Below are 22,154 nucleotides of genomic sequence, written 5' to 3'. Positions count from 1 at the left end.
CTAATACACTGTCACTTTGCTGTCTTATAGCCACTGCTTAAAAAACAAAACAAAACAAATAAACCCTCTGAAAATGACACACCCACTGAAAACACTGATTACACAAAAAGACCCAATGTAATAAGTGCTCTGAAAAACCCTTACAATACTAACATAAGTTGGTCAAGCATTAATAACCAGAGCTGTTATAACAACAAAATATTTAATTAAGAATCACTTTCCCTGTGGAGGCCTGGTGTGCAACGGCTACAAACAGCAGCCTCCTGGGCAGTGTACAGCCTGTTGCTTATACAGGTTGCCCTAAGGGACCTTGGAGACAGCCCTTTCCAGTGGACATTCATGTCTGGATGCTGTCCCCAATCTGGACTCCAGACAAGTATGTACAGTGCCTTTGGAAAGCCCCAGGGCACAGTGGCTAGGGTCCACATTGGCCAAGTCATAATATCCAGCCACACCAAGCTGCAGAACAAGGAGCACGTGACTGAGGCCCAACTCAGGGCCAAGTTCATGTTCCCTGGCCACCAGGAGATCCACATCTCCAAGAACTAGGGATTTACTAAGTTTAATGCAGATGAATATGAAAACATGGCAGCAGAAAAGCGGTTCATTCTGGATGGCTGTGGGGCCAAATACATCCCTAGTTGTGGTCTCCTGGACAAACGGCTCTCACTCATGAGAGCTTTGGCAGTGTCCCCTCCTTACTCATGCCCACCAATAAATCCTACTTTCCTGTCAAAAAAAAGAAAATCACCTTGCTTTCTCAGATTTCAAAAAGGCTTATGGAGGAGGGAGGGTGAGGTGGGATTGGAGACATAAAGTGAAAAGTTATATAATCATAAAACTTACCAATTGTCAACACAGAGAAAGATGGAGAGAGTAGGGACTGGGTTGCGCGGGAGACCATAGAGAAGAAAAACTAGGTTTGCCATTTTAGTCTATCTATTTTTCTGTTATTTGAGTCTTCAACAAGTTTACATTCATATATTACTTACGTATTTTTAGAAGAAAACAAATGTTATTTTGAATTCTCCAAAAGCACTCAACTCCTTTTATTACACAAAAGTTACACAGTCATTCTTGGGATATTCTTTGAAAGCACTATCAAGTCGTCTGTTAAACCTTTTATAACTCAAAATGTTCAGGGGTATATATATCAAAATGTTAAGCCAAATACTAAAGTCTCAAAAAGTCACCCTTTATTCTAATTTCCAAACTTATTTCATAAAGCAAATTTCTTCAGTTTACTTAGGCAAGGGGAAGTGTATGAAAAAAGGAATTGCTATTATAAAATAATAACAGACATGAGAGGAGCATAGTTATATATTTTATATAATTATTTTACCTATAATAAAATGGAATTTGAAAAATCATCCTTTAGCAATTCACTGCAGAACATATAACACTGTAAAATATTCATTTGCATGCAAAAGGAAAAAAAATAGAAGTACGTTTAATGTATTTTTAATTTCAGAAGATCTCAAATGTATTCATAATGTACCCAATATAACTCTACCCCCAAAACTCAATTTAATCAATGAAACTGGCTTCTGTCCTTCCTTAACTGAACACATCTAGGTTTGGTCTAATCATGCATTATTCCTAGATTCTGAAACTCATTATAAAGGGGGAAAAAATGTATTATGCCTGGGAGGGAAAACAATAAATTGAAGTGTAGTACTTGGGTGAATACTGAAGCTTATATCAATAATAAATTCTCTGAATTAGGCCCAAATCAAATTCATCTCAACATGCAGTGAGCAGGCAAAAAGTATGTGGTTTTGATATGACTATTTGAAAGACAATAATCAACAGAATGTTATATGCCAGCATCAAAACTAAAAAGCAACCTTTCACAAATAAGTTTGTTCCTATGTAATCAGCTTCAAAATACAAAAAAGATAAAACACAGATGATTTTTTTTTTTTTTTTTTTTTTTTATGGCTGTGTTACGTCTTCTGTGCCAGGGCTTTCTCTAATTGTGGCAAGCGGGGGCCACTCTTCATCGCGGTGCGCGGGCCTCTCACTATCGCGGCCTCTCTTGTTGCGGAGCACAGGCTCCAGACGCGCAGGCTCAGTAATCGTGGCTCACGGGCCTAGTTGCTCCGCGGCATGTGGGATCTTCCCAGACCAGGGCTCGAACCCGTGCCCCCTGCACTGGTAGGCAGATTCTCAACCACTGCGCCACCAGGGAAGCCCACAGGTGATTTTTTTAAAAAAAGTTTTCAAACCCTTAAAATCAAGAGCAGCAAAATTTTTAAAAAATCAGCCCTAAAGCTTTTGGTGGAAAGTGAAGGGTAGCAGAGAGAAGACATTTGTTCCTTACTATTTTTCCATAACTAGTTTGTTTTTTTTTTAACTTATTCTAATAATCACCTTCCTTCTGTCCCATCATCAGTCTCCCCAAAATCCACACGTCTGAGCTTTCCAGTATAAGTTTCTAATGAACCCATCCTGGGCAAAGATTCCAAACCAGCAACTGAGCAAAGTAATCCTAGAAAGATTTCTTTTTATGTTTGTTTGCCTGTGTTTTTAGCATTTCAGGAATTGGAAACACTGCTTATAAGACATCTTCTTGCCTTAAGTAGAGAGAGATGAAGACAGGAAAAAGCCTGCTCTATGAAGGTGAGCACGAAGGAAACAAGTCTTTAAGAGGCTCATGAATACAGGACGCTGACAGTTTTAAAATGTTAGGTTAAAGGAACTGAAGAGGAATTTCAATGATGTGGGGATCAGGAAACTGATCTGTCTAAATCAAAAAGCATTCCTGCAGTCACAAGGAAAAGAGGGACTCGTGATTTAACACAAACTTAGAAATGAATATCCCAAGTAGATAAGAACTTTACTTGAATATTCTGAGTGACTCAGAACTAACCACTGGAAGAGGTCTGTTTCCACTGTTGGCTATTTTTAAGAGTTATTTATTGGACACATTTTAGAGTCAGTTTTTAAAGACTTCTTTTACACCAATCCTAAAATCTACCTGACTCTAAGTCTTTTCCATGGAGCCACACAAAAGCTGAATCTCCATGAAAGCTATCGTATCTTCCCCAGTACTCATTTAAAACATTCTGGAAATCTATACGGCCCTACATTTATTTATTACTTTGTAAGATCCTCCAAAACCTACAGTATAACAGACATGTGTGTGTGTACCCACACACATTTGATGAGTTGAACTAGATAATCTCTTAGCTCCTACTTATAAGATTGTATTAAACAAACATTTATAAGATTCCTTTTTTAAAAATTTAACTTACTTCAAAGTTTATTTAAAATGGGATCCCCTGGTCTCTAGGTGAATTCAGTAATAGGGGCTCCCAAACTATTTCTAATTCAAACACCTAACAATTTTACCCAACCCACAATAAAACTACATTGCCTTATGTGCCTTTACAGAAGCTATAAAACTATATTTTTTCACCTAATATTCCCACTGCTGAGAATCCTTAAGGAAAAACTTTAAAAACAAGAATAAAATGCTATATATACAAAAATATTCAAAGTGTCATATCTATACCAGCAAAAAAAAAAAAAAAAATACAATCAAAGTGCCCCAAAGGGGTGGAAAGGAAAACAGGGGAGAAAATCACACCTAAAAACATATTTAGAACACTAGATAGAAACAGGAGAGTTGGTACATTAAGGGACCAAAAGATCACAAACTATTCTTGACTATGACTGTAATTATAAATAACACGTAAAAGGGTGGTGGTTTTGTCGTAATTTTTTTCTCTTCAAAATTTTTTCTGGCACCATGGCTGCATAATTTTTAAATTAAAAATGGAGGGCTTCCCTGGTGGCGCAGTGGTTGAGAATCTGCCTGCCAATGCAGGGGATGCGGGTTCGAGCCCTGGTCTGGGAAGATCCCACATGCCGCGGAGCAACTAGGCCCGTGAGCCACGATTACTGAGCCTGCGCGTCTGGAGCCTGTGCTCCGCGACAGTGAGAGGCCCGCGCACCGCGATGAAGAGTGGCCCCCCACTTGCCACAACTAGAGAAAGCCCTCCCACAGAAACAAAGACCCAACACAGCCAAAAATAAATAAATAAATAAATTTTTTAAAAAAAAGAGCTAGGAAGGGGAGGTGGTGGTGGAAATTTAAAAAAAAAAAAAAATGGAAAATATAAAGCTATTTCCATATCATCTAACTTTAACACCTAAAAAGAAAATACAATCTCCCCCTCCCTTTTGGGAAAGCATGTTGCTGAATTTAACTTAGAAGTGTCATTAATGAAATCACTGTGGTTGAGATTGCTAAAGTAGAAATGCTAAGTCTCTTCACATGGTCAGAGCCTTGCTAAATCTAAAACATGCATTTATGAACTACAATATGCTATTTTGCTGATTGATGGATTTCATGCCATGCTACCTTTGTTCTGATTACATAAGACCCCCATATTTCAGGAAATAAAACAGCTGATTTTGCCTGATTAAGTTTCTGAAACCAGGGACTAGTGGGCAAAAGCTAGGCTATTCCATTTTAATAAAATTAGCAGATGGATGGACCTAGAGACTGTCATAAAGAGTGAAGTAAGTTAGAAAGAGAAAAACAAATACCGTATGCTAACACATATATATGGAATCTAAAAAAAAAAAAAGGTTCTGAAGAAACTAGGGGCAGGACAAGAATAAAGACAAAGACATAGAGAATGGACTTGAGGACACAGGGAGGGGGAAGGGTAAGCTGGGACGAAGTGAGAGAGTGGCATGGACATATATACACTACTAAAATAGCTAGTGGGAAGCAGCCGCATAGCACAGGGGATCAGCTCGGTGCTTTGTGTCCACCTAGAGGGGTGGGATAGGGAGGGTGGGAGGGAGATGCAAGAGGGAGGAGATTTGGGGATATATGTATAGCTGATTCACTTTGTTATAAAGCAGAAACTAACACACCATTGTAAAGCAATTATACTCCAATAAAGATGTTAAAAATAAAATAAAATAAAATTAGCTATACATATCAAGCATCAAACACTGGGAGAGTTCAACCCCAGAACACCAAGGGCAGAATCTAAATGGAAAGTATGGAAAGAATCTACAATTTTCAGGAAAAAGAGAGGTGGGGGAGGGAAAAGCTATAAACTGAAGTAAGAAAATTGCTGGCTTATCTGTGAATTAATGCCGGTAAAACAATTCTTGCTGGACCCAATTTCCTGAGCCCAGAATTGCTGGATACTCATCTAGGAGTCACTACTCTCTGTCCAGTGGCAGAGTTGCCCATATACTTGAGTTAAGAACTTTTTATCAGGGAAGAAGTAAAGCCTAGAAGGCTTCAAATCTAATTCCTGAATACCCCCAATTGCTACTATAAACCATAGTTTATAAACCTAAGAACTGTTGACATTGGAATGGAGATGGAAGCCCATTAGATACCTCCATCACTGGTCAGAAGCACCATCAATCTCCAATAGCAACCAAGAAATAGAACAGCTTTGTACAGCACTGGCTTCGAATGAAAACTGTAACTATCAATTTAAACAGAGAATAAATATTACAGCAGAAAAACTTCCCTCCTCCTCCTCTGATACACATACCAAATGTTTATTTCTCGTCTTCTTCAAAATGAGGGGGAGAGAAATGAATACTGAGCAAAACAGGAAGGGAACAGAGGGAAAAAGACCAAGATTTCTAAAGGGAATGTATAGAAGAACAAGGGAGGGTTGTCAAGGTACTAATAGTGGAAAAACAAAACAAAACCAGACTGACAAGGAGGTTGGGGGGTCTAATATCACCCAATTATCATATTCTCTCTGTAAAGGAAAGTCCAAATGAAAAACCAAATTATAATCAAAAGGCAAGTATATTCTCATAAAGAGGGTTCCCAATAATTAAGAATTTTCAATCATGGTATCTCAGGCTTCACTGAGACATAATTGCCAATTAAGTTGACTATTAGTGTTGGCTGATCAGGGCATCCTCCCATGAGCGATACCAATGTAAAGTGACTTATTCTTGCTCTCCTGAACCCCTTCTTTCCACCATCATGTTGACCGTAACCCTCACATTAAGAATACAGTCTCTGTTCAGACTGGCCACAAAACAACTGTTTCAGTTTTAGCTCTCTTTCATAATATGTTTTCATGCTCCCTACCCTATCTCAATTCCCTCACACAAATAATCTTGACTATATTTGGTCAGGCCATCTCTTCCACAAGCCACCTGTTGATTACAACTAATTTCATTCAGACACACACCCTAGGTAAAACTCGAAGAGCATCATGAATCAAACTCCTAAATACTGATATATAAGTAGTGGGATAACTTCCTTTTAGAAACTTTCATGAAATTAAATAAGAATCAAGTGATGCGTAAATGTAGTAGAAGCATATTCCTTTAGATTACCCTCTCTGAGGGACTGGATAACACCTTCACTGCAGTCAAGAGTGACGAAGACGACCACTGTAACACCAACATCTGCAGAAAATCAAAAACCAAAACCCAGAGCTCCTTTAAGAAATCTGTTAGAGTGAATAGCAAAAATCATGAGACTTTTCTAGTCTACTTTGAAAGAGCTCCAGATATAGTCTACAATCTTCCTCTATAGTTCACTCAAGCAATTCTTATACTCAGGATGGCTAAGATTTTCTCATAACCAAGACCTCTCCTAGTTAAGCCCTTTCAAGGTAAATAGTTAGGTTCAGACAAATTAAACATTTAAGACAAATGTGAATTCTTTAAATGACTTTTCATCCAAGATGACTGCTTCACAGTAAATAAGGGAAAAAAAAAAGTCATAGGCCATCACTGCTCTTTTTGTGAATAATCTTAATTGATATTGGCATTATTTCCCATTAAAAATTTTTTAAATTCTTTAAAATGTACAATATATAACATATACAAAATTAAACATGTACACAAACCTGTAATTTTTTTACAATAAAACATTTCATGTGTAAAAGCTTAAATTATATTTTTCAGATAGTTATTTTAAAGTCAGATCTATGAACTAAAAAGTAACCTATACTCCTGAATTCAGCCATAACAAAGGGACAATCTAACTTAACAGCTGTGATTCTTTATATAGATTTTTACAAATTTTTAACACAAAATTGATCCACTTGAGTAATTAGTAAAACTATAGTCTCTTTTCCAGTTTACAAATAACAGCATAACTATACTGTTATGTATAGTTAGGTACAGTATAACCTAGCACTTTAAAGTGTCCCATGTTAATGTTAGACATGTATTTTTAGAAAAAACATGCTTTGTAGATTCTGTGATTAGAAAAATCCTTAAAACTAAAGCATTTAATTAAATGAAGCAATTTATAACTCCTGTTGACGATTCACTTCCATTAATGAATGGCTAAGAAACTAATATCTATTGTTAACTTGGAAAGAGTGCCCCTCTCATTTCATCTGGCTAACTTTTATTTATCTTTTAGGTCCCCGCTGTTTAAACTTCTTTGAGAGGCCTCCCCAAATCCACATTAGATGCCCTAGTTATGTCCTCCTGATAGCACTTTGCACTTCCACTAACAAAGTATTTAAGTTCTAATAATACATATTTATTATAACTGTCTGACAGTGACTGGCACAAGTAGATACTCAAATATCTGTTGAATGAAGAGTTCAAAAGTAAACTTAGTAAAGTCAGAATAGCCTCAAAGTGGTAGAGAAAGTCAACCCTTTAGATTAGGCTGCAGTTGTAAATAAGGGATGGGGGCAAAAACAGAGGTAGAGGGCCATGGATAAAAGAACAGTCCATGGATGAGTACTCCCTTGTAAAGGAGAAAGGCTTTGCAACAGCTTCTAAAAGTAGTATGACAGTCAAACAGGACATTAAGACTAAGAATGACTGTATGCTTACTTACACCAATATATCCACTTTTATAATGATATATATGATCAGTTTAAAAACTAGATGAATCAACTTAAGAAAAAGGATACATACTTTAAAAAGTTACTTAAAAGAAAGATTCATAAACTGGAACAATCTCACCTGTCATGGGATCAAAGAGCTGATTAGCTTCTAAATCTGTAAAAGTACTACTACAGACGGGACATTTGAAGGAAGCCCGGTTGGTGGAATCTCTCTCATCAGTTTCAATCCTCCTTCTCATGTGGTCCAATTTATATTTTACCACATTAACAAGAGTACGATAATTGATAAAGTAGTAGTTGTGGCGAGTGGTTTTCCCATCTGCAGCAGTCTCTACCCTCATTCTGCACTTGATGAATTTGTCTCCCTTTAAATTATTCAAGACTGATCGAAGTTGCTTCCGATCAAACTTGAGCAGCTCCAGCATGTCCTCCTCTTTCACACAGGGGTTTCGGATCAAGATGTCCAAGGCCAAAGCATGCTCAATGCCATAAAACCCCCGGATCACATACTTGGCTAACCGCTTCAATGCTGCAGGAACCTCGGTGAGGACATCTGGATCCGCCATCTTTAGCAGCAAACTTCAACTTTAAATGTACTGAATTCAGAAAAAAAAGAGAAAATTAGCTAGGCATAAGGACAAAGTAATCATTTTAAATCTAGAATAATCAACCCATTAGGTAGCTGGTAATTGCTATTCTTGGAGTGCCACAAAGGTACTTACAACATTGTTTTTAAAAGACCTATAATGCCTAAGCATTTAACAGAGAACAAGACTTTACTCTAGAGTACACAAAAGATTACATCTTAAAAGCTTGACATATTTCTTAAATGGTTACTTTCATGACCTACTGTGTGTTTAATTCCAAAAATTAACATTACTTATAGCAATGATATACTATATCAAGCTCACTTTATTTCAGAAAGAGAAACAAAAATCTAAACGAAGTCTCATTATTCTTAATGTTACAGATCTTTGGGAATGCTGGGGGAAAAAAACCCTGAGAAACTTAGCAGTTAGCATATTCTTTTAAGTGCCTTTATTTCTCTTCTTGAGTAAAAATTTTCTACCAAGATAGATTCTAGGATGTTTTACATAGTCATGCTCTCACAATAAAATCACAACAAACCAAGAAATGCCTAAGTAATCACCAGCTGGGATGTTTGGCAAAATTACTGTTATAAATCTGAAAGAAATTAACAATTATATCCAGACAGCTTTACCAACCTTGAAAAGTTAAATGACCAAATAAGCAAACGCTATACGGTTCTAAAAAACAGTAACAACAAACACCAAGATATCCTTAAATACTGGATCCCCTGCAGGACAAGTAGAAGCTAACTGTACCCAGAAAGCTGTCTTCTAGAAGCCCAAACTGGCATGGGCTAGACTTTCATGTGGTTGTTAAAAAGCCTGGGATTTGGAATTAGAGTCAGATAGCCTTGTTTTAGTGGCTGTGTGATCCTGAGCAAGTCCCTTAACAACTTCAAGCCACACTTCACTCTCTGAGAAACAAGGATAATATCAACTACTTCAATGAGGTTGTTGTGACGAATAAATGAGAATGTAATGTGCTTAGGAAGCACCTGTTAATAAAGACACCATCTATATCAATTTAATACATCTCAAACTAAAAACGGCCAGGCACACAGACTGTATCACACAGACTATATCAAATGAAATTTCCCTACACTATAAGGAAATTTTTAACAGACATCCTATTGAATTATTTTCATAGGGAATCATATTGTTATTAATACTAGTTTCTATTGAATCTTTTATTTAAAATCAGTAGTTATCAACCCTATCACCCTATTTTATAAGAAACAGTTTTATATCCACAGTACTATTCTAAAAAGATATTCCTAAATAACCAATGAATACACATATGGTGGGGGGGGGGGGTGGATATAATACCCTACCTTTAATAAAGGAAAAATAAAAGGAAAGTCAGTTATATTTTGGATTGGAAATACTCAGGCATGACTATATATAAGAGATAACAAAGGAGCACCTAGATCCAAACCTGTGGTCCTAGAGCCTTCCTGTCATCCCAAGGCTTAAGGATGCCAAGCGAGTGCCTGGGTTCAACACCAAAGTAGTAGCATAACACACTGCCATATGCATTTTATTCTTTCCAATTTGGCCTATACATTGAACTTGAACCTAGTTTTCGGGTTTTTGTTTTGTTTTGTTTTACATGGTCAACAGTTGGCAGAACACAATATGTGGCTTCGGAAACAGACCAAAGGATGGCAGACAAATGTCAAAATAACCTACTTTTCCAGTATTATTTCCTACTATTGTACTCCCCTCCCTGACCTTCCACCCCATATACTCCATTTTCCAGGCCAATGGTTCTCGACCCTGGCTGTAAAGCAGAATCATCTGGGGAGCATTTAAAAGTACCCACCCTGGGCCCCATTCCCAGAGATTCTGTTTCAGCTGGTCTGGGCAGGCCAGATTAGGCATCACACTAATTTTTAAAGCTCCTTAGATGACTCTAATATACAAAATAAGTCCCTGACCACTGTTACCAACAAACTGGGTACCTGACTATTACATACCTGGCCAAAGCACATCCTGCATGGGGAGGGCCCTGTGCCACATCATTCAGCCTGTTACCTTTGCCTGAAACACCCTAGGGGGCCCTAAAGATTTGAGAAAGGGAGTGACATGAGGACTCTGCGGTCCAATAGTTTTAGGTTTTGAATGCCAGTTCCACCATTTCTTAGCCTGTGACCCTGGAAAATTCTCAGCTTCAGTTTCATCAGATTAACAGTGCCTTCCTCATAGAGTTGATGTATGAGATTAAATGAGATAATTCATGTAAAGTGTTTGACTTTCAAGGCTGGCATCGTAAGAGTTCCATTAAGTACTAGCATACATAATAAGACTCCCTGCTTAGAAAAGTGACTCTTAAAACAATTTGAGAAGTGGGCTGAAGTAAGTGAAAATGGAGGCACTGTGGAAGCATTAAGAGCGATAGTAATCAAACTTAAACTACGAAAGACAAGAAAAAATTATAAGAGGACAGGATGAATGAAACTTATTAGAGAAACAAACTCAAAAGGACCCAATAATACATTGGAAATGGAGTTACAGAGTAGGAAAATTTTAAATAGCTATTTGGGGTTTTTTTCCCATTTTTTTTTATTGTGATAAAATATACATAACATGAAGTTTACCGATGAAGTATGTTTAAGCAGACAGTTCAGTAATGTTAAATACATTCATAACGTTAACCAACTATCACCACCAACCACTTCCACAACTCTTTTCATCTTGTAAAACTGAAACATTATACCTATTAAACAATAACATACAGCTATTTGTTTTAAACCAGTGTAACTAGAAGAGAAAAGTACTACTATGAGAAACAGGTTAACACCTGAAGAGGAACAGGTTTGGTTTGGAAGAAATGAGGCATTCATTCAGTTTTAGTTGCTTGTCTTTGAGGAAATACCACAGAATATTACTGTGAAGATGTCCAGCAGGCGGCTGAACAAATGAAACTGGAACTCAGCAAAGAAGTCATGCTGTGCCACCTTGTTCAAAATCTCTACACTCTAAAATCCTCCTTCCTGAACACTGTGTTCTCTCCTTCACTGCCTCTACTCCCCCAATTATGCTGAATCTCCTCAATCTCTGGATTTCATAATACTGAGATGAGAGGTCTCAAACTGGTAGCCTGTGCCACATCGTTTGACTCAAAGAATGTTTTGAAAATTTTCTGAATTTGTGGTCAACATTAAAAATCATGAGATTGGGCTTCCCTGGTGGCGCAGCAGTTGAGAATCTGCCTGCTAATGCGGGGGACACGGGTTCGAGCCCTGGTCTGGGAAGATCCCACGTGCCGCGGAGCGGCTGGTCCCGTGAGCCACAACTGCTGAGCCTGCGCGTCTGGAGCCTGTGCTCCGCAACAAGAGAGGCCGCGATAGTGAGAGGCCCGCGCACCGCGATGAAGAGTGGCCCCCGCTCGCTGCAACTAGAGAAAGCCCTCGCACAGAAATGAGACCCAACACAGCCAAAAATAAATAAATAAAAATTAAAAAAAAAAAATCATGAGATTTCACATCAATTTCAATTTTTCAGGCCCTCTTGAGAACCGCAAATATCTGTGGGAAAAAAAAAAAAATGAGACCATGTTCCCACATGGAAACAATTAGCTAAAGAGCAGCTGACATTTTTAAACAGGGAAGGAGCTTGGCTGGCCTCTGGAGACTTTTCAGTGTGTGACCTCTGGGGGCCAGGCCTTGCTTCTTCTTTTCAGCCTCAGAATCCATCAGTCACCTCCCAGCCTCACCTACCACCCTACCCAGCCCAGACCCCCAAAGGCAAGTTGGTTTTGTTTTTGAACCCTATGTATTCTAATCATACAACCACCGGGCAACAGAGTTGAAGAAACAAAGTTGAAATGAATGCACTCTCTGTACTTGGTCTACCCTCCTCAGCTTCATCTCCGGCCACGCTGGCACTCTCTCAATTCTGTGAGCCACACATGCGTTCCCTACCTCCAGGCCTTTGCACATGCTGTTTTCTCTGCTCCCACAGCTAAGCCCAAAGCCCTTCTCCTAATCATCCTTCACATCTCAAATGACATTTCCTCGGAGACACCCTCTCAGATTCCCCTTAGTAGCTCAGAATGATCCCCCCCACCCCTTCACACGTTCCTGTAGTTCTTTCCCCTTCTTCGCTGCAGTGAACAGACTTATACTTTCTCCATGTCTACCTCGGAGACCAGGAGATTAATCTTGTTCACCACTGACTTTCCAACGTGCAGCACAGCTGGTCTAGTACTTCCATAAAACTTTCAATAGGTCTCGTAAAGCACCTTTTCTTCAAACATGCCCACCCTGCCAGCTTCCCCCCAATTCACTTCCTCCACTGCAGCTTCCAGAGTAGAAAAAGATAGGGTATTGGAAACCCTCTTCTTAAACTTCAAATGGTTTTAAGGAGGTGAAAGCATCAAATTCGTGATTGTAAAGGATTATGCTGACTGCAGCGTGTAAAAGAAAAGAAGGAAGGCGTGGATGTGGGGAGTCCTGTCAGATTATTTCAGTATACTTCTATTCCAGTTCCAGAAGAACTTGGATTCTACACAACCAACTGGCTTTCTCGGCTACCATATTTCACGGTACTCTCCACGCCTTCATACATACAGTGGCATATCACCGCGAAACCTCCGGACAAGCTAGCCTCCACGAGCCCGGTAATGTTCACCTCCTCCCCACTGTGACACCCCGAGACCCTAGATCCCCTCGGACTCTGCCAGCTGAGTCCAGAGGCCACATTCGGCGCAGCCAAGCCCGTCCTACCCGAGGTCGCACATGGGCCGCTCCGGGTCAATAGTACTTTGGAAGACCAAGAAGAGAACCGAGTCAAGAGAGTAGCTAAGGGGGAGGAGGCTAGCTATGGAGAAAGGAGCGAAAAGTAGAAGACACCCTGAAAGACGGCGCCGGGCCAGGGAAGCGAGAACAAGGAAGAGGGAACAAGGTTTACCAAAGCGAATCCTCGAACACTCCCACTACAGCTTCCCTCAGCGCCTCCACTACTGGTTTAAACGAGCCACGCCACCTGTGCGACAAGGAGAACGCCCTATTCCTGCGACCAGCTTTAGAAACCACCCGCTACTTTTAACCAGGCGGGCCAATCAGCACACTGAGGCCTTCAATCAAGACAGTCACGCTCCTATTGGCCAATGACATTGAAGACTCCGCCTTCCAATCCCAGCTCTGATTGGCCTATAATCCCGGAATAGGCGTTAACCTTAGGAAGGCAGTGGCAAGATGGCGTCCCTGGATCGAGTGAAGGTACTGGTGTTGGGAGACTCAGGTGAGCCGGTTAACCCACCTCTGGGGCTCCCGACACTTTTGAGTTATCCGAAAATCCTCCCCTTTCACTCTCCCTTCACACACCCACCCACTAACTGACTCCGGCCCGTGGCTGAATTCCCTCTCGAGGCCTAAAGACTACACTTCCCAGAGGACTTTGCTCAATTTAACGGAGCGGCGGCATCGCACGGGTGGGGGGCGCGGAACCGGGGCCTTTCTCTGCTTTCGCTGGTTTCTACGTCGGTTTCCAGGGCGACCGAAGCCTAGTGATCCTTTGTTTTAAAAGATCTGCGGAGGTTGAGTGTTGTACTGGGCGCCGTGCTGAGACAGAAGTTCGGACCTTGCCTTTAAGAGATTTTGTTAATTAAAGAAATCAAATGTGCACTAAGAAGAATGACACTGTTCCAAGTGCTTTGCATATATTAACTCATTTAATCCTGAGATCAGTCCTATTAAACAATTTCACAAATGACAAATCTCTTTTACAAAAAAAGAGATGTAAATGACAGAACTAGTTTGAGCCGGGAGTCCCCATACTTAGAACACTAACCCATATTATTTCGTGAAGTATCAGGTGGTAGACCTGTTTTACTCTCAACTGCGCTTCTTTTTTCTTTGTTCTGTTTAATCTTAATTGAAAAACTATTATGTGCTAGGCTGGAAGAAATAGAAAAAATAAGATAAGGGCCATTTTATGATGCAGCTAGGACTTAATGCTGAGCCCAGTTTAATCCTAGTGTTAAAATTCTTACCTTGGACACTTGAGAACAGGAGTTGAAGTCTGTGTTTCTACCTCCCCTTCACTATCCTGTTTCTCATACCCTCCACTCCTAAGCTTCTCAAGAACTTGGAAAAAATGTTAACCTTGCATTTCATAGATGTGCTTTTCTGGAGTTGACCTTTGGATGTCTGCTTGAGCAAAGACGTTGTGTCAGATGCTTGGAGGTGGAGAGGACATACCCCAAAGAACTTGAAAACTAGCCTTACCAAACTGAATAAAATTGGTGAGGGGAGGAGGTTGAGAACATTTTCACATTGCCTAAAGATTATTTGCATTGCAAAGTATTTTACAGAGAGCATTATTTAATATTCCCTTCAGAAAGTTGCATTATGAAATTCTATGAACATAATCCAATTTATGTCAACTTTAGTTCTTTAGCATGAAGTGGTGCTGAAGTTAATTTAATAAAAGCACTCAGTTTTACAGATAAAGAAAGCAACGGTGGTCTAAATGGGCTTCGTAAGAGTATCACCAAATAGGATTTAGAAGAATCCAGAGCTAACACCGTTCTTCATGATATGTGAAGTGGGTGCTCTCTCTCACTTATAATTACCTTTCTATTGCATCTAACAATCGTTTCATGTTACATCTTGTTCAAACTAGTCGATTTATTTTTTTTCCCCCCCAAAAATTTCCCTATTACAATACATAGCAAATGCTGAATTAGGTGCTGGGGATATAACTGTGGAATCAGTGCATTACACAACAGGGTTGAATTGGCTGCTGTATTAAATGTGAAAAAGTGATCAGGCAGTTAGTAAGCTTTTTAAAATTATTATTATAGTTTAGTTGTAAAACAGAAGACACAGCCATGCCCACCAGGAAAGTGATTGATCTTGTCACACATTCACTGATATTAGGCTATATGTGCAAAGTCAGTTATTGTCTTTTTATCAGTTCCCTTTTAACAGTGATTTGCTGTCTGACAAGTTAGAATATACTTTTTACATTTCATCTGCCTTTGTATTTAAATTTCAAAGTTTACTTTTGAATAAAGGCTCATTTCCCCTGTGAGATTTTGAGGATTTCGCAAATATATAAAGGAATGACTAGGGATTTAGAAATTTGTTTGTATCCCATAGAGATATTTGATAATTTAGTGAGGAATCCTGAAAGTCTCTCTAACATGCACATACTCTTTTCTCTTTGTTCCTTCATATGTAAGGGATGAGCTTAACACATTACCAGCTCTGTTTGGAGCTGGCATTTATTTGATTATATTGAACTTTTTTCCCCCAGCAAATCAAGTGCATTCTTTTGATCTAAGTTAGTTCTAATGATGAAAACAGAGAATCAGAATCTCCCAAAATTCTTAAAGTTAACCACTATTCTTGGCACTTCTGTTGTTCTTACTGTTTAAAATTCATCCCATGTTAGCTAACTCTTATCACCCAATGCAGTTAATTCATGGAGAGCTATACAATATTATTGCATAGAGATGTTTACTCTGACACGGTTAAGCTTAACTAGAATTTCAAGACTTGTATCAAGCTGATAACTAAATGCCTAGTTATATTCCTCCAACATAAACAAATCTACATGCAAACACAAAAATCAACAATATGCCCTAAAGGCCATAGATATCAGATGCAATGCAGTAAATAAAATACAAAGCTCACGTTGAGTACTCAAAAATCTTACGTGCCTGTATGTAAAAAAATAAAATGAATGAAAGGGAAATCTGGGGAAATGTTTGGTTCAATTACATGAGCAGCTAGTATATGAAGAAGTCATGTAAATTGATAACAGTAAAACCTAGTAGATAAATGGGTGGAGCACATCAATAGATAATTCATAAGAGAGGAAAAACAACTGGTTAGCAAAGATGAACATAATGTGTATCTTTACCGGAAGGTAAAGAAATGCAGACTAAAGCAAGGTGTCACTTTTTTTTTCTCTTATAAGCTAACGAAGATGAAAAAGCAACTACATACTGTTGAGGTGCAACAAGACCTGCAGGCTTATGTGTATGGTGGGTGGCAGAGTAACCAGATAAATGTTGTCAATGTATATCAAGAACTTTAAATGTTGATTTTGGTTTACATATTAATTTCACTTCTGGGAAGGTATACTAATAAAATAATTTTAATTTTAAATGAAAGTGTAAACAGAAATCTTTTCTTAGCATAGTGAAAAGTTCAGAACACCCTAATATCTAATAATGAGAAAATGGTTAAATAAATCATTATGTCTCCTCTCTGAACTACTATGGAGACATTAAAAGTATTTATGAAGATTCTGTAATAACATGGAAATTTTTAGCCACTAAATAAGTACTAATTAAGGCCCTCTCTGAGTACTGGAAATAAAAAATGAGTAAAACCCAGTCCCAGGCCTCAAAGAACTTAAAATCAAGCAGAGTGAATAAAATCTATAAACAAGCAAGTGTAATAGTGTATTTTAAGTGCTCTATAGAAAAATGTACAGTGTACAATGGAGATGCAGAGGATGGTGGATGATGTGCTTAGTTCTACCTGTATGGATTAAGAAAAGACTTTATATCTAGAATGATGCTGAGTCTTGAAAGATTAATTCACCAGGCCAATGGGAGAGGGGAAATGGAAGGAGAGGATGGGTAGGATATTTCAGACAAAACCAGCTGTGTAAGCAAAGGTTTATGTTTCATCGTGTTTAAGTACACTGTGTATATATTCACAATAACAACCTGCTTATAGAAAAACTCTGCTTATGAAATTAAATCTGCATTATTGACAGTAGTGCTCTTTGGGTGATTTATTTTCTTCTTTTTTCTGTACTTTCTAGATAGACTGTAAATAAAACTTTATAATAAAAAGTGATAGGTCCATGCACAGTAATGCACACAAAGAGGTCGGCTAAATTTTTAATAACAACTAGTGACGCATAAAGATTCACCAACAATGCTTGTTATAATGGCATCCCAAAATATGTTAATTGAATGAGTAACTCTACACATAAATGTACAGGGATAGCTCATTCCCTTTCCTCTTCCTACAGATCTCAGAATACTAGCCCTAGCATTAGTAATTAGATTATCCTAAACCCAGGAGATCTATAAGAAAAGAAAGTGCTGTCCTACTGAATGGGAGAAGGTATTTGCAAGCGACATATCTGATAAGGGGCTATCCAAAATATATAAAGAACTCATACAGCTCAATATCAAAAAACAATCTAATTAAAAAATAGGCAGAGTACCTTAATAGACATTTTTCCAAAGAAGACATACACATGAAAAGATGGTCAGCATCTCTAATCATCAGGGAAGTGCACATCAAAACCACAATGAGATATCATCTCACACCTGTCAGAATAACTGTCATCAAAAAGACAAATAACAGGGGCTTCCCTGGTGGCGCGGTGGTTGAGAGTCTGCCTGCCAATGCGGGGGACGCGGGTTCGAGCCCTGGTCTGGGAGGATCCCACATGCCGCGGAGCGACTAAGCCCGTGAGCCACAACTGCTGAGCCTGCGTGTCTGGAGCCTGTGCTCCACAACAAGAGAGGCCGCGATGAGGCCCGCGCACCGCGATGAAGAGTGGCCCCCGCTCGCCGCAACTAGAGAGAGCCCTCGCACAGAAACGAAGACCCAACACAGCCATAAATAAATAAATTAAATTAAAAAAAAAAAAAAAGACAAATAACAAGTGTCGTCGAAGATGTGGAGAAAAGGGAACCCTCATGTACTGTCAGTGGAATTGTAAATTGGTGCAGCCACTGTGGAAAACAATATGGAAGCTTCTCAAAAAATTAAAAATAGAATTACCATATGATCCAGCCGTTCCACTTTTGGGTATTTACCTGAAGAAAACAAAAAGACTAATTCGAAAAGATGTATGCACCCCTATGTTCATTGCAGCATTATTTATAGTAGCCAAGATATGAAAGCAACCTCAGTGTACATCAATAGATGAATGGATAAAGAAAATGTGTGTATATATACACTTACAGGTGGACTATTAGCCATAGAAAGAATGAAATCTTGCCATTTGCGACAACATGAATGGATTTAGAAGGTGTTATGCTAAATGAAATAAGTCAGAAAGACAAATACTGTATGATCTCACTTACATGTAGAATCTAAAAAAAAAAAAATAAATGAACAAACAAAATGAAACAGACTCATACAGAGAACAAACTGGTGGTTGCTAGAAAGGAGAGGTGGGGAGAGGGGTGAAATAGGTGCAGGGAATTGAGGTACAAACGTCCAATTATAAATAAGTCACAGGGATGTATTGTACAGCATAGGGAATATCACCAATGGTACTGTAATAGCTTTGCATGGGGACAGATGGTTACCAGACTTATTGTGGTGATCATTTTGTAATGTATTTAAGGGTTGTACACCTGAAACTAACATAATATTGTATGTCAACTATACTTCAATAAAAAGAAAAGTGCTGTCTATGAAGTTAAAGGGCCATGATGAAGAAGAAGAAGAGTTGTTCTCCTTTTCCAAAAGATAAGTCTGGGCCAAGTGGTTGACTGCTTTCTAAAAATCACTGTATGGGAGAACTGGAATATCTAAATATGGAATTGTGAAATGGTGAATCCCTGTCACTGATAGTGTTCAAGCATAATCTGAAAGACCGTCAAACAGGGTCTGTGGAAGGGACCTCTGCATTGGTGGTCAGGATAGAGGAGATTACCTCTAAGATATGTTAAGATTCTACAATTCTAAAATAGGCTGAATAGATGAAATCATTCCAAAGGAAAGGGATTAGTTTATTTGAAATTGCCCTGGATCAGTAGTTCTCAAAGTGAGTTCCCTGGATCTGTAGCATCAGCATCACCTGGGAATATGTTAGAAGTGCAAAATCTTTGGGTTCCATGACAGACCTGTCAAACTGGAAACTCTGGGGACAGGACCCAGCATTCTGTGTTTTAACAAATCCTCCAGAGGATTCTGATGCTAAATTTGAGAGAACCAGTGTCCTTAACCATCTTCTCTTTATCAATGAAGCTTATTAAATTGTTGGTATGGTATGAACACCCTTTAAACAACCATGCTTTACATATCATTATTACTGCTCATTCTCAGTCTTACTTTTGCCGTAATATATTTCAGCATGTCTTTTAAATGACTAGAGTTCTTGTATCTTTTACAGGTGTTGGGAAATCTTCCCTAGTTCATCTCCTGTGCCAAAATCAAGTCCTGGGAAATCCATCATGGACTGTGGGCTGCTCAGTAGATGTCAGGGTATGTGTTTCTTATATTTTAGTTTTTCAGTGTCATATTAAAGATACCTCCTTCAAACTCATGATCCAATTACAGCCCTGTAGTCAAGACTAAGTAATAATAATAGCTGGGTTTTATTAAGCACCTACTTTGTGCTAGATACTATGCCCAATGTTTTACATGTCTTTGCTTATTTAGTCTTTTTTTAAGCTGTAAGATATAGCTACAAAAATTAAGGCATAGAGAAGTAAAGCAATTTGATCAAATTCATTCAGTTCATAAGAAGCAGAGTCAAGATTTGATCCTAATTAGTCTGATTCCAGAGACTTCACTTTTAATTACTATGCTGTATATCTAGAGTTCGCTTAACATGCTCCATAAATCATTCTGCTCGAGCCTTTCCCACTAAGACAGCCAACTTTTGGCTAGAAATATAGTGTAAAGGCAAAAGCTTCTGGAGCCTTATGTCTAGGTCATCTGTTCCACCTCACATTTAGGAAACCCAAGTGCAGTTTCCGCTGAATTAACTATCTTCCCAGATATTTTGGTCTTGCTAATTCCAGCTATTCCTGTCCAGGCCTCTCTTGTACTGGCATGCCTCTCTGCATTGAGTTAAGAAATAAATAAGGAGGGAATAGCAGTTAGCTAGATTGACAGTTATTTTCCTTCAGTTCCTTGAACCTGTTGTTCCACAGTCTGCGATGTATATTGCCACTGATTAGAAATCCTCTGTCAGCCTAAGTGTTATTCCTTTTTAAGGTAATTTCTTCTCTCTAGTTGCTTTAGAAAAAAAAATTTTTTTTATAATCTTTGATGTTCTGTAGTTTCGCTAACCTACATCTAGGGGTGGATTAGTTTTTATTCATCCTAGTCAGAAGTTGTACGCCTCGTATATATCTTCATTTTTCAAAATTTTTAGCCATTATCTGTTTGCCTTACCTCGTTCCTTCTATCTTCTTCTTTTGAACTTCTATTGGATTTTTGTCCTCCACATCTTTTAATTGCACTTTCATGCTTTCTATTGTTTGTTTCTCCGTGGTGCATTCTGGATGATGTACTCATATCTGCCTTCCAGTTAACTAAGAATCTCTTCAACTATGTCTAATCTGTTTTAATAAATCCACTCAGTTTTTTATTTCAGTAACTGTAACCTTTAATTTCCAGATGTTCCTTTCGGTTCTTTTTCAAATATCAAAATTTTTCAAAATATTCTGATCTTTCATTATATATTACTTTTCATTTTAATCATATTCAACATAATATTTTATGGTTTCTTTTGGCTCGTTCTATTTTTTTTCTGGGTGGGTGACAGATCTCCTACTTGCTATATATGCAGACTCTACCTCATGGAAATGTACCTCTTGTATGGTTTGTAATTCTTGAAGATGACCACATCTTCAACAGGATTGTTTTTCTCCTCTTCCCTTTTGAAGTCTTGTATGCTGTGTTGTGAGAGTACAGTGCCTTTCATTTCTATTGCTGCCAGAGCCCTAGAGATTTTAGTGATCCTTGTAATTTCTCAGCTTGGAATTTCCATGCAATCTTGATAATGTAAATTTCCCCCAGCATCTGATTGTGGTTTCCATTTTTTGTATATCTTTCATCTACTTTCCACAAGGTCCCTGACAGAAAGTTTTTCCTGCTTTCCTGAGCCAGTGGACAGAGTTTTTCCTACTCTCTTTCACTGACTGGGCTGCTCATCAAGGGTCCACATTTCAAGAAGGGAATCTGTTCTTTGTCACTCACCCACATAAACTCTTGCCTTAAAAGCTGGAAAACAGATCCCTATTCTTGGCTGGGCACTAAAACTTTGGGGACCAACCCCTGAAGCTATATCTGAATCTAGGTCAGCTCCCACTTCATACTCTAAGTTTTTCCTTCATTTCTAGCATCTGGGGAATTTCCTTTTTTTTTTTTTTCTCAAGCGTGTCCTTTTTATTTAAAAAAAATATTTTTATGGCATTTCTATGAGTTTGAAGTCAGAGGGGACCTGTCTATATCATTTCAGCCTACTATGTTCCCGAATTCTTAGCTATGGAAGAAAAAGAAATTCTAGATAATGAATTCAGTGGCAACTTTATTTAAGTTTGGGAGACCCAATAATAAGCTCTGGACAAAATTTCCCTTTGGGCTTTTCTAGCTCCCTTTCTGTGAGAAAGCGTAACATATTGAAAAGGAACTTAGATTTGAACTCCCACTTCCTGGGTCAGTCCCCTATTGCTTTTGCTTTTTAAAGAGAGACTTAGACTAATCAGTTTAGTTCTCTGAGCCTTAGTATGTCATTTGCAAGTTAGAGGTAAATAATACCTGCTTTATCTAGCCTACAGGTTTGTAGGGAGGATCAGAGAAGCTTAAGAGGTGTGAGGTTAAGGTCTAGTGCTTTACAATTTGAAGATGAAATTGAACTTAAATTCATTTTCCTGCCCCGCCAACCTGCCCCTCTTATCTACCCAGAGCCCAGTCTGCTCATGTAATTTACCTTTTGTCTTATTTGGGTTTTTTTCCCCTTTTCTTATTGAATTGGCTAAATCCCCAGTACAGTGTTAAATAGAAGTGGTGCTAAC

General features: G+C 38.6%; 2 protein-coding genes and 1 non-coding gene across 5 annotated transcripts in view; 2 read left to right on the top strand and 1 right to left on the bottom strand.

Moving 5' to 3' along the window:
- GTF2E1 (general transcription factor IIE subunit 1) overlaps positions 1 to 13,402 on the bottom strand; it is a 48,837-nt gene extending 35,435 nt beyond the window's left edge. The window contains exons 1-2 of one of the 2 annotated variants that reach the window (XM_061193149.1): positions 13,325 to 13,402; positions 7,942 to 8,419 (exon numbers count right to left, since the gene is read on the bottom strand). In XM_061193149.1, coding sequence (XP_061049132.1) covers positions 7,942 to 8,389 — 448 coding nt within the window. In that variant the 5' untranslated portion in view covers positions 8,390 to 8,419; positions 13,325 to 13,402. Of the gene's footprint in view, positions 1 to 7,941; positions 8,420 to 13,140; positions 13,295 to 13,324 lie in introns of those variants that run through there. The other variant, XM_061193150.1, reaches the window with a different exon arrangement.
- Positions 192 to 322, top strand: LOC133094159 (small nucleolar RNA SNORA70). The gene has a single exon (XR_009701377.1). It is a non-coding gene; the product is annotated as a small nucleolar RNA SNORA70 (small nucleolar RNA).
- Positions 13,403 to 13,584: 182 nt separating the features above from the next.
- RABL3 (RAB, member of RAS oncogene family like 3) overlaps positions 13,585 to 22,154 on the top strand; it is a 37,838-nt gene continuing 29,268 nt past the window's right edge. For both annotated transcript variants that reach the window (XM_061193148.1, XM_061193147.1), the window contains exons 1-2: positions 13,585 to 13,657; positions 19,520 to 19,611. In XM_061193148.1, the coding sequence (XP_061049131.1) occupies positions 13,612 to 13,657; positions 19,520 to 19,611 (138 nt within the window). In that variant the 5' untranslated portion in view covers positions 13,585 to 13,611. The remainder of the gene's footprint in view (positions 13,658 to 19,519; positions 19,612 to 22,154) is intronic.

This window comes from Eubalaena glacialis, chromosome 6 (genome assembly GCF_028564815.1).
Source record: "Eubalaena glacialis isolate mEubGla1 chromosome 6, mEubGla1.1.hap2.+ XY, whole genome shotgun sequence".
NCBI classification, from domain to species: domain Eukaryota; kingdom Metazoa; phylum Chordata; class Mammalia; order Artiodactyla; family Balaenidae; genus Eubalaena; species Eubalaena glacialis.
The sequence above is the reverse complement of the archived record's forward strand: the minus strand, read 5'-3'. Positions and strand labels throughout refer to the sequence as shown.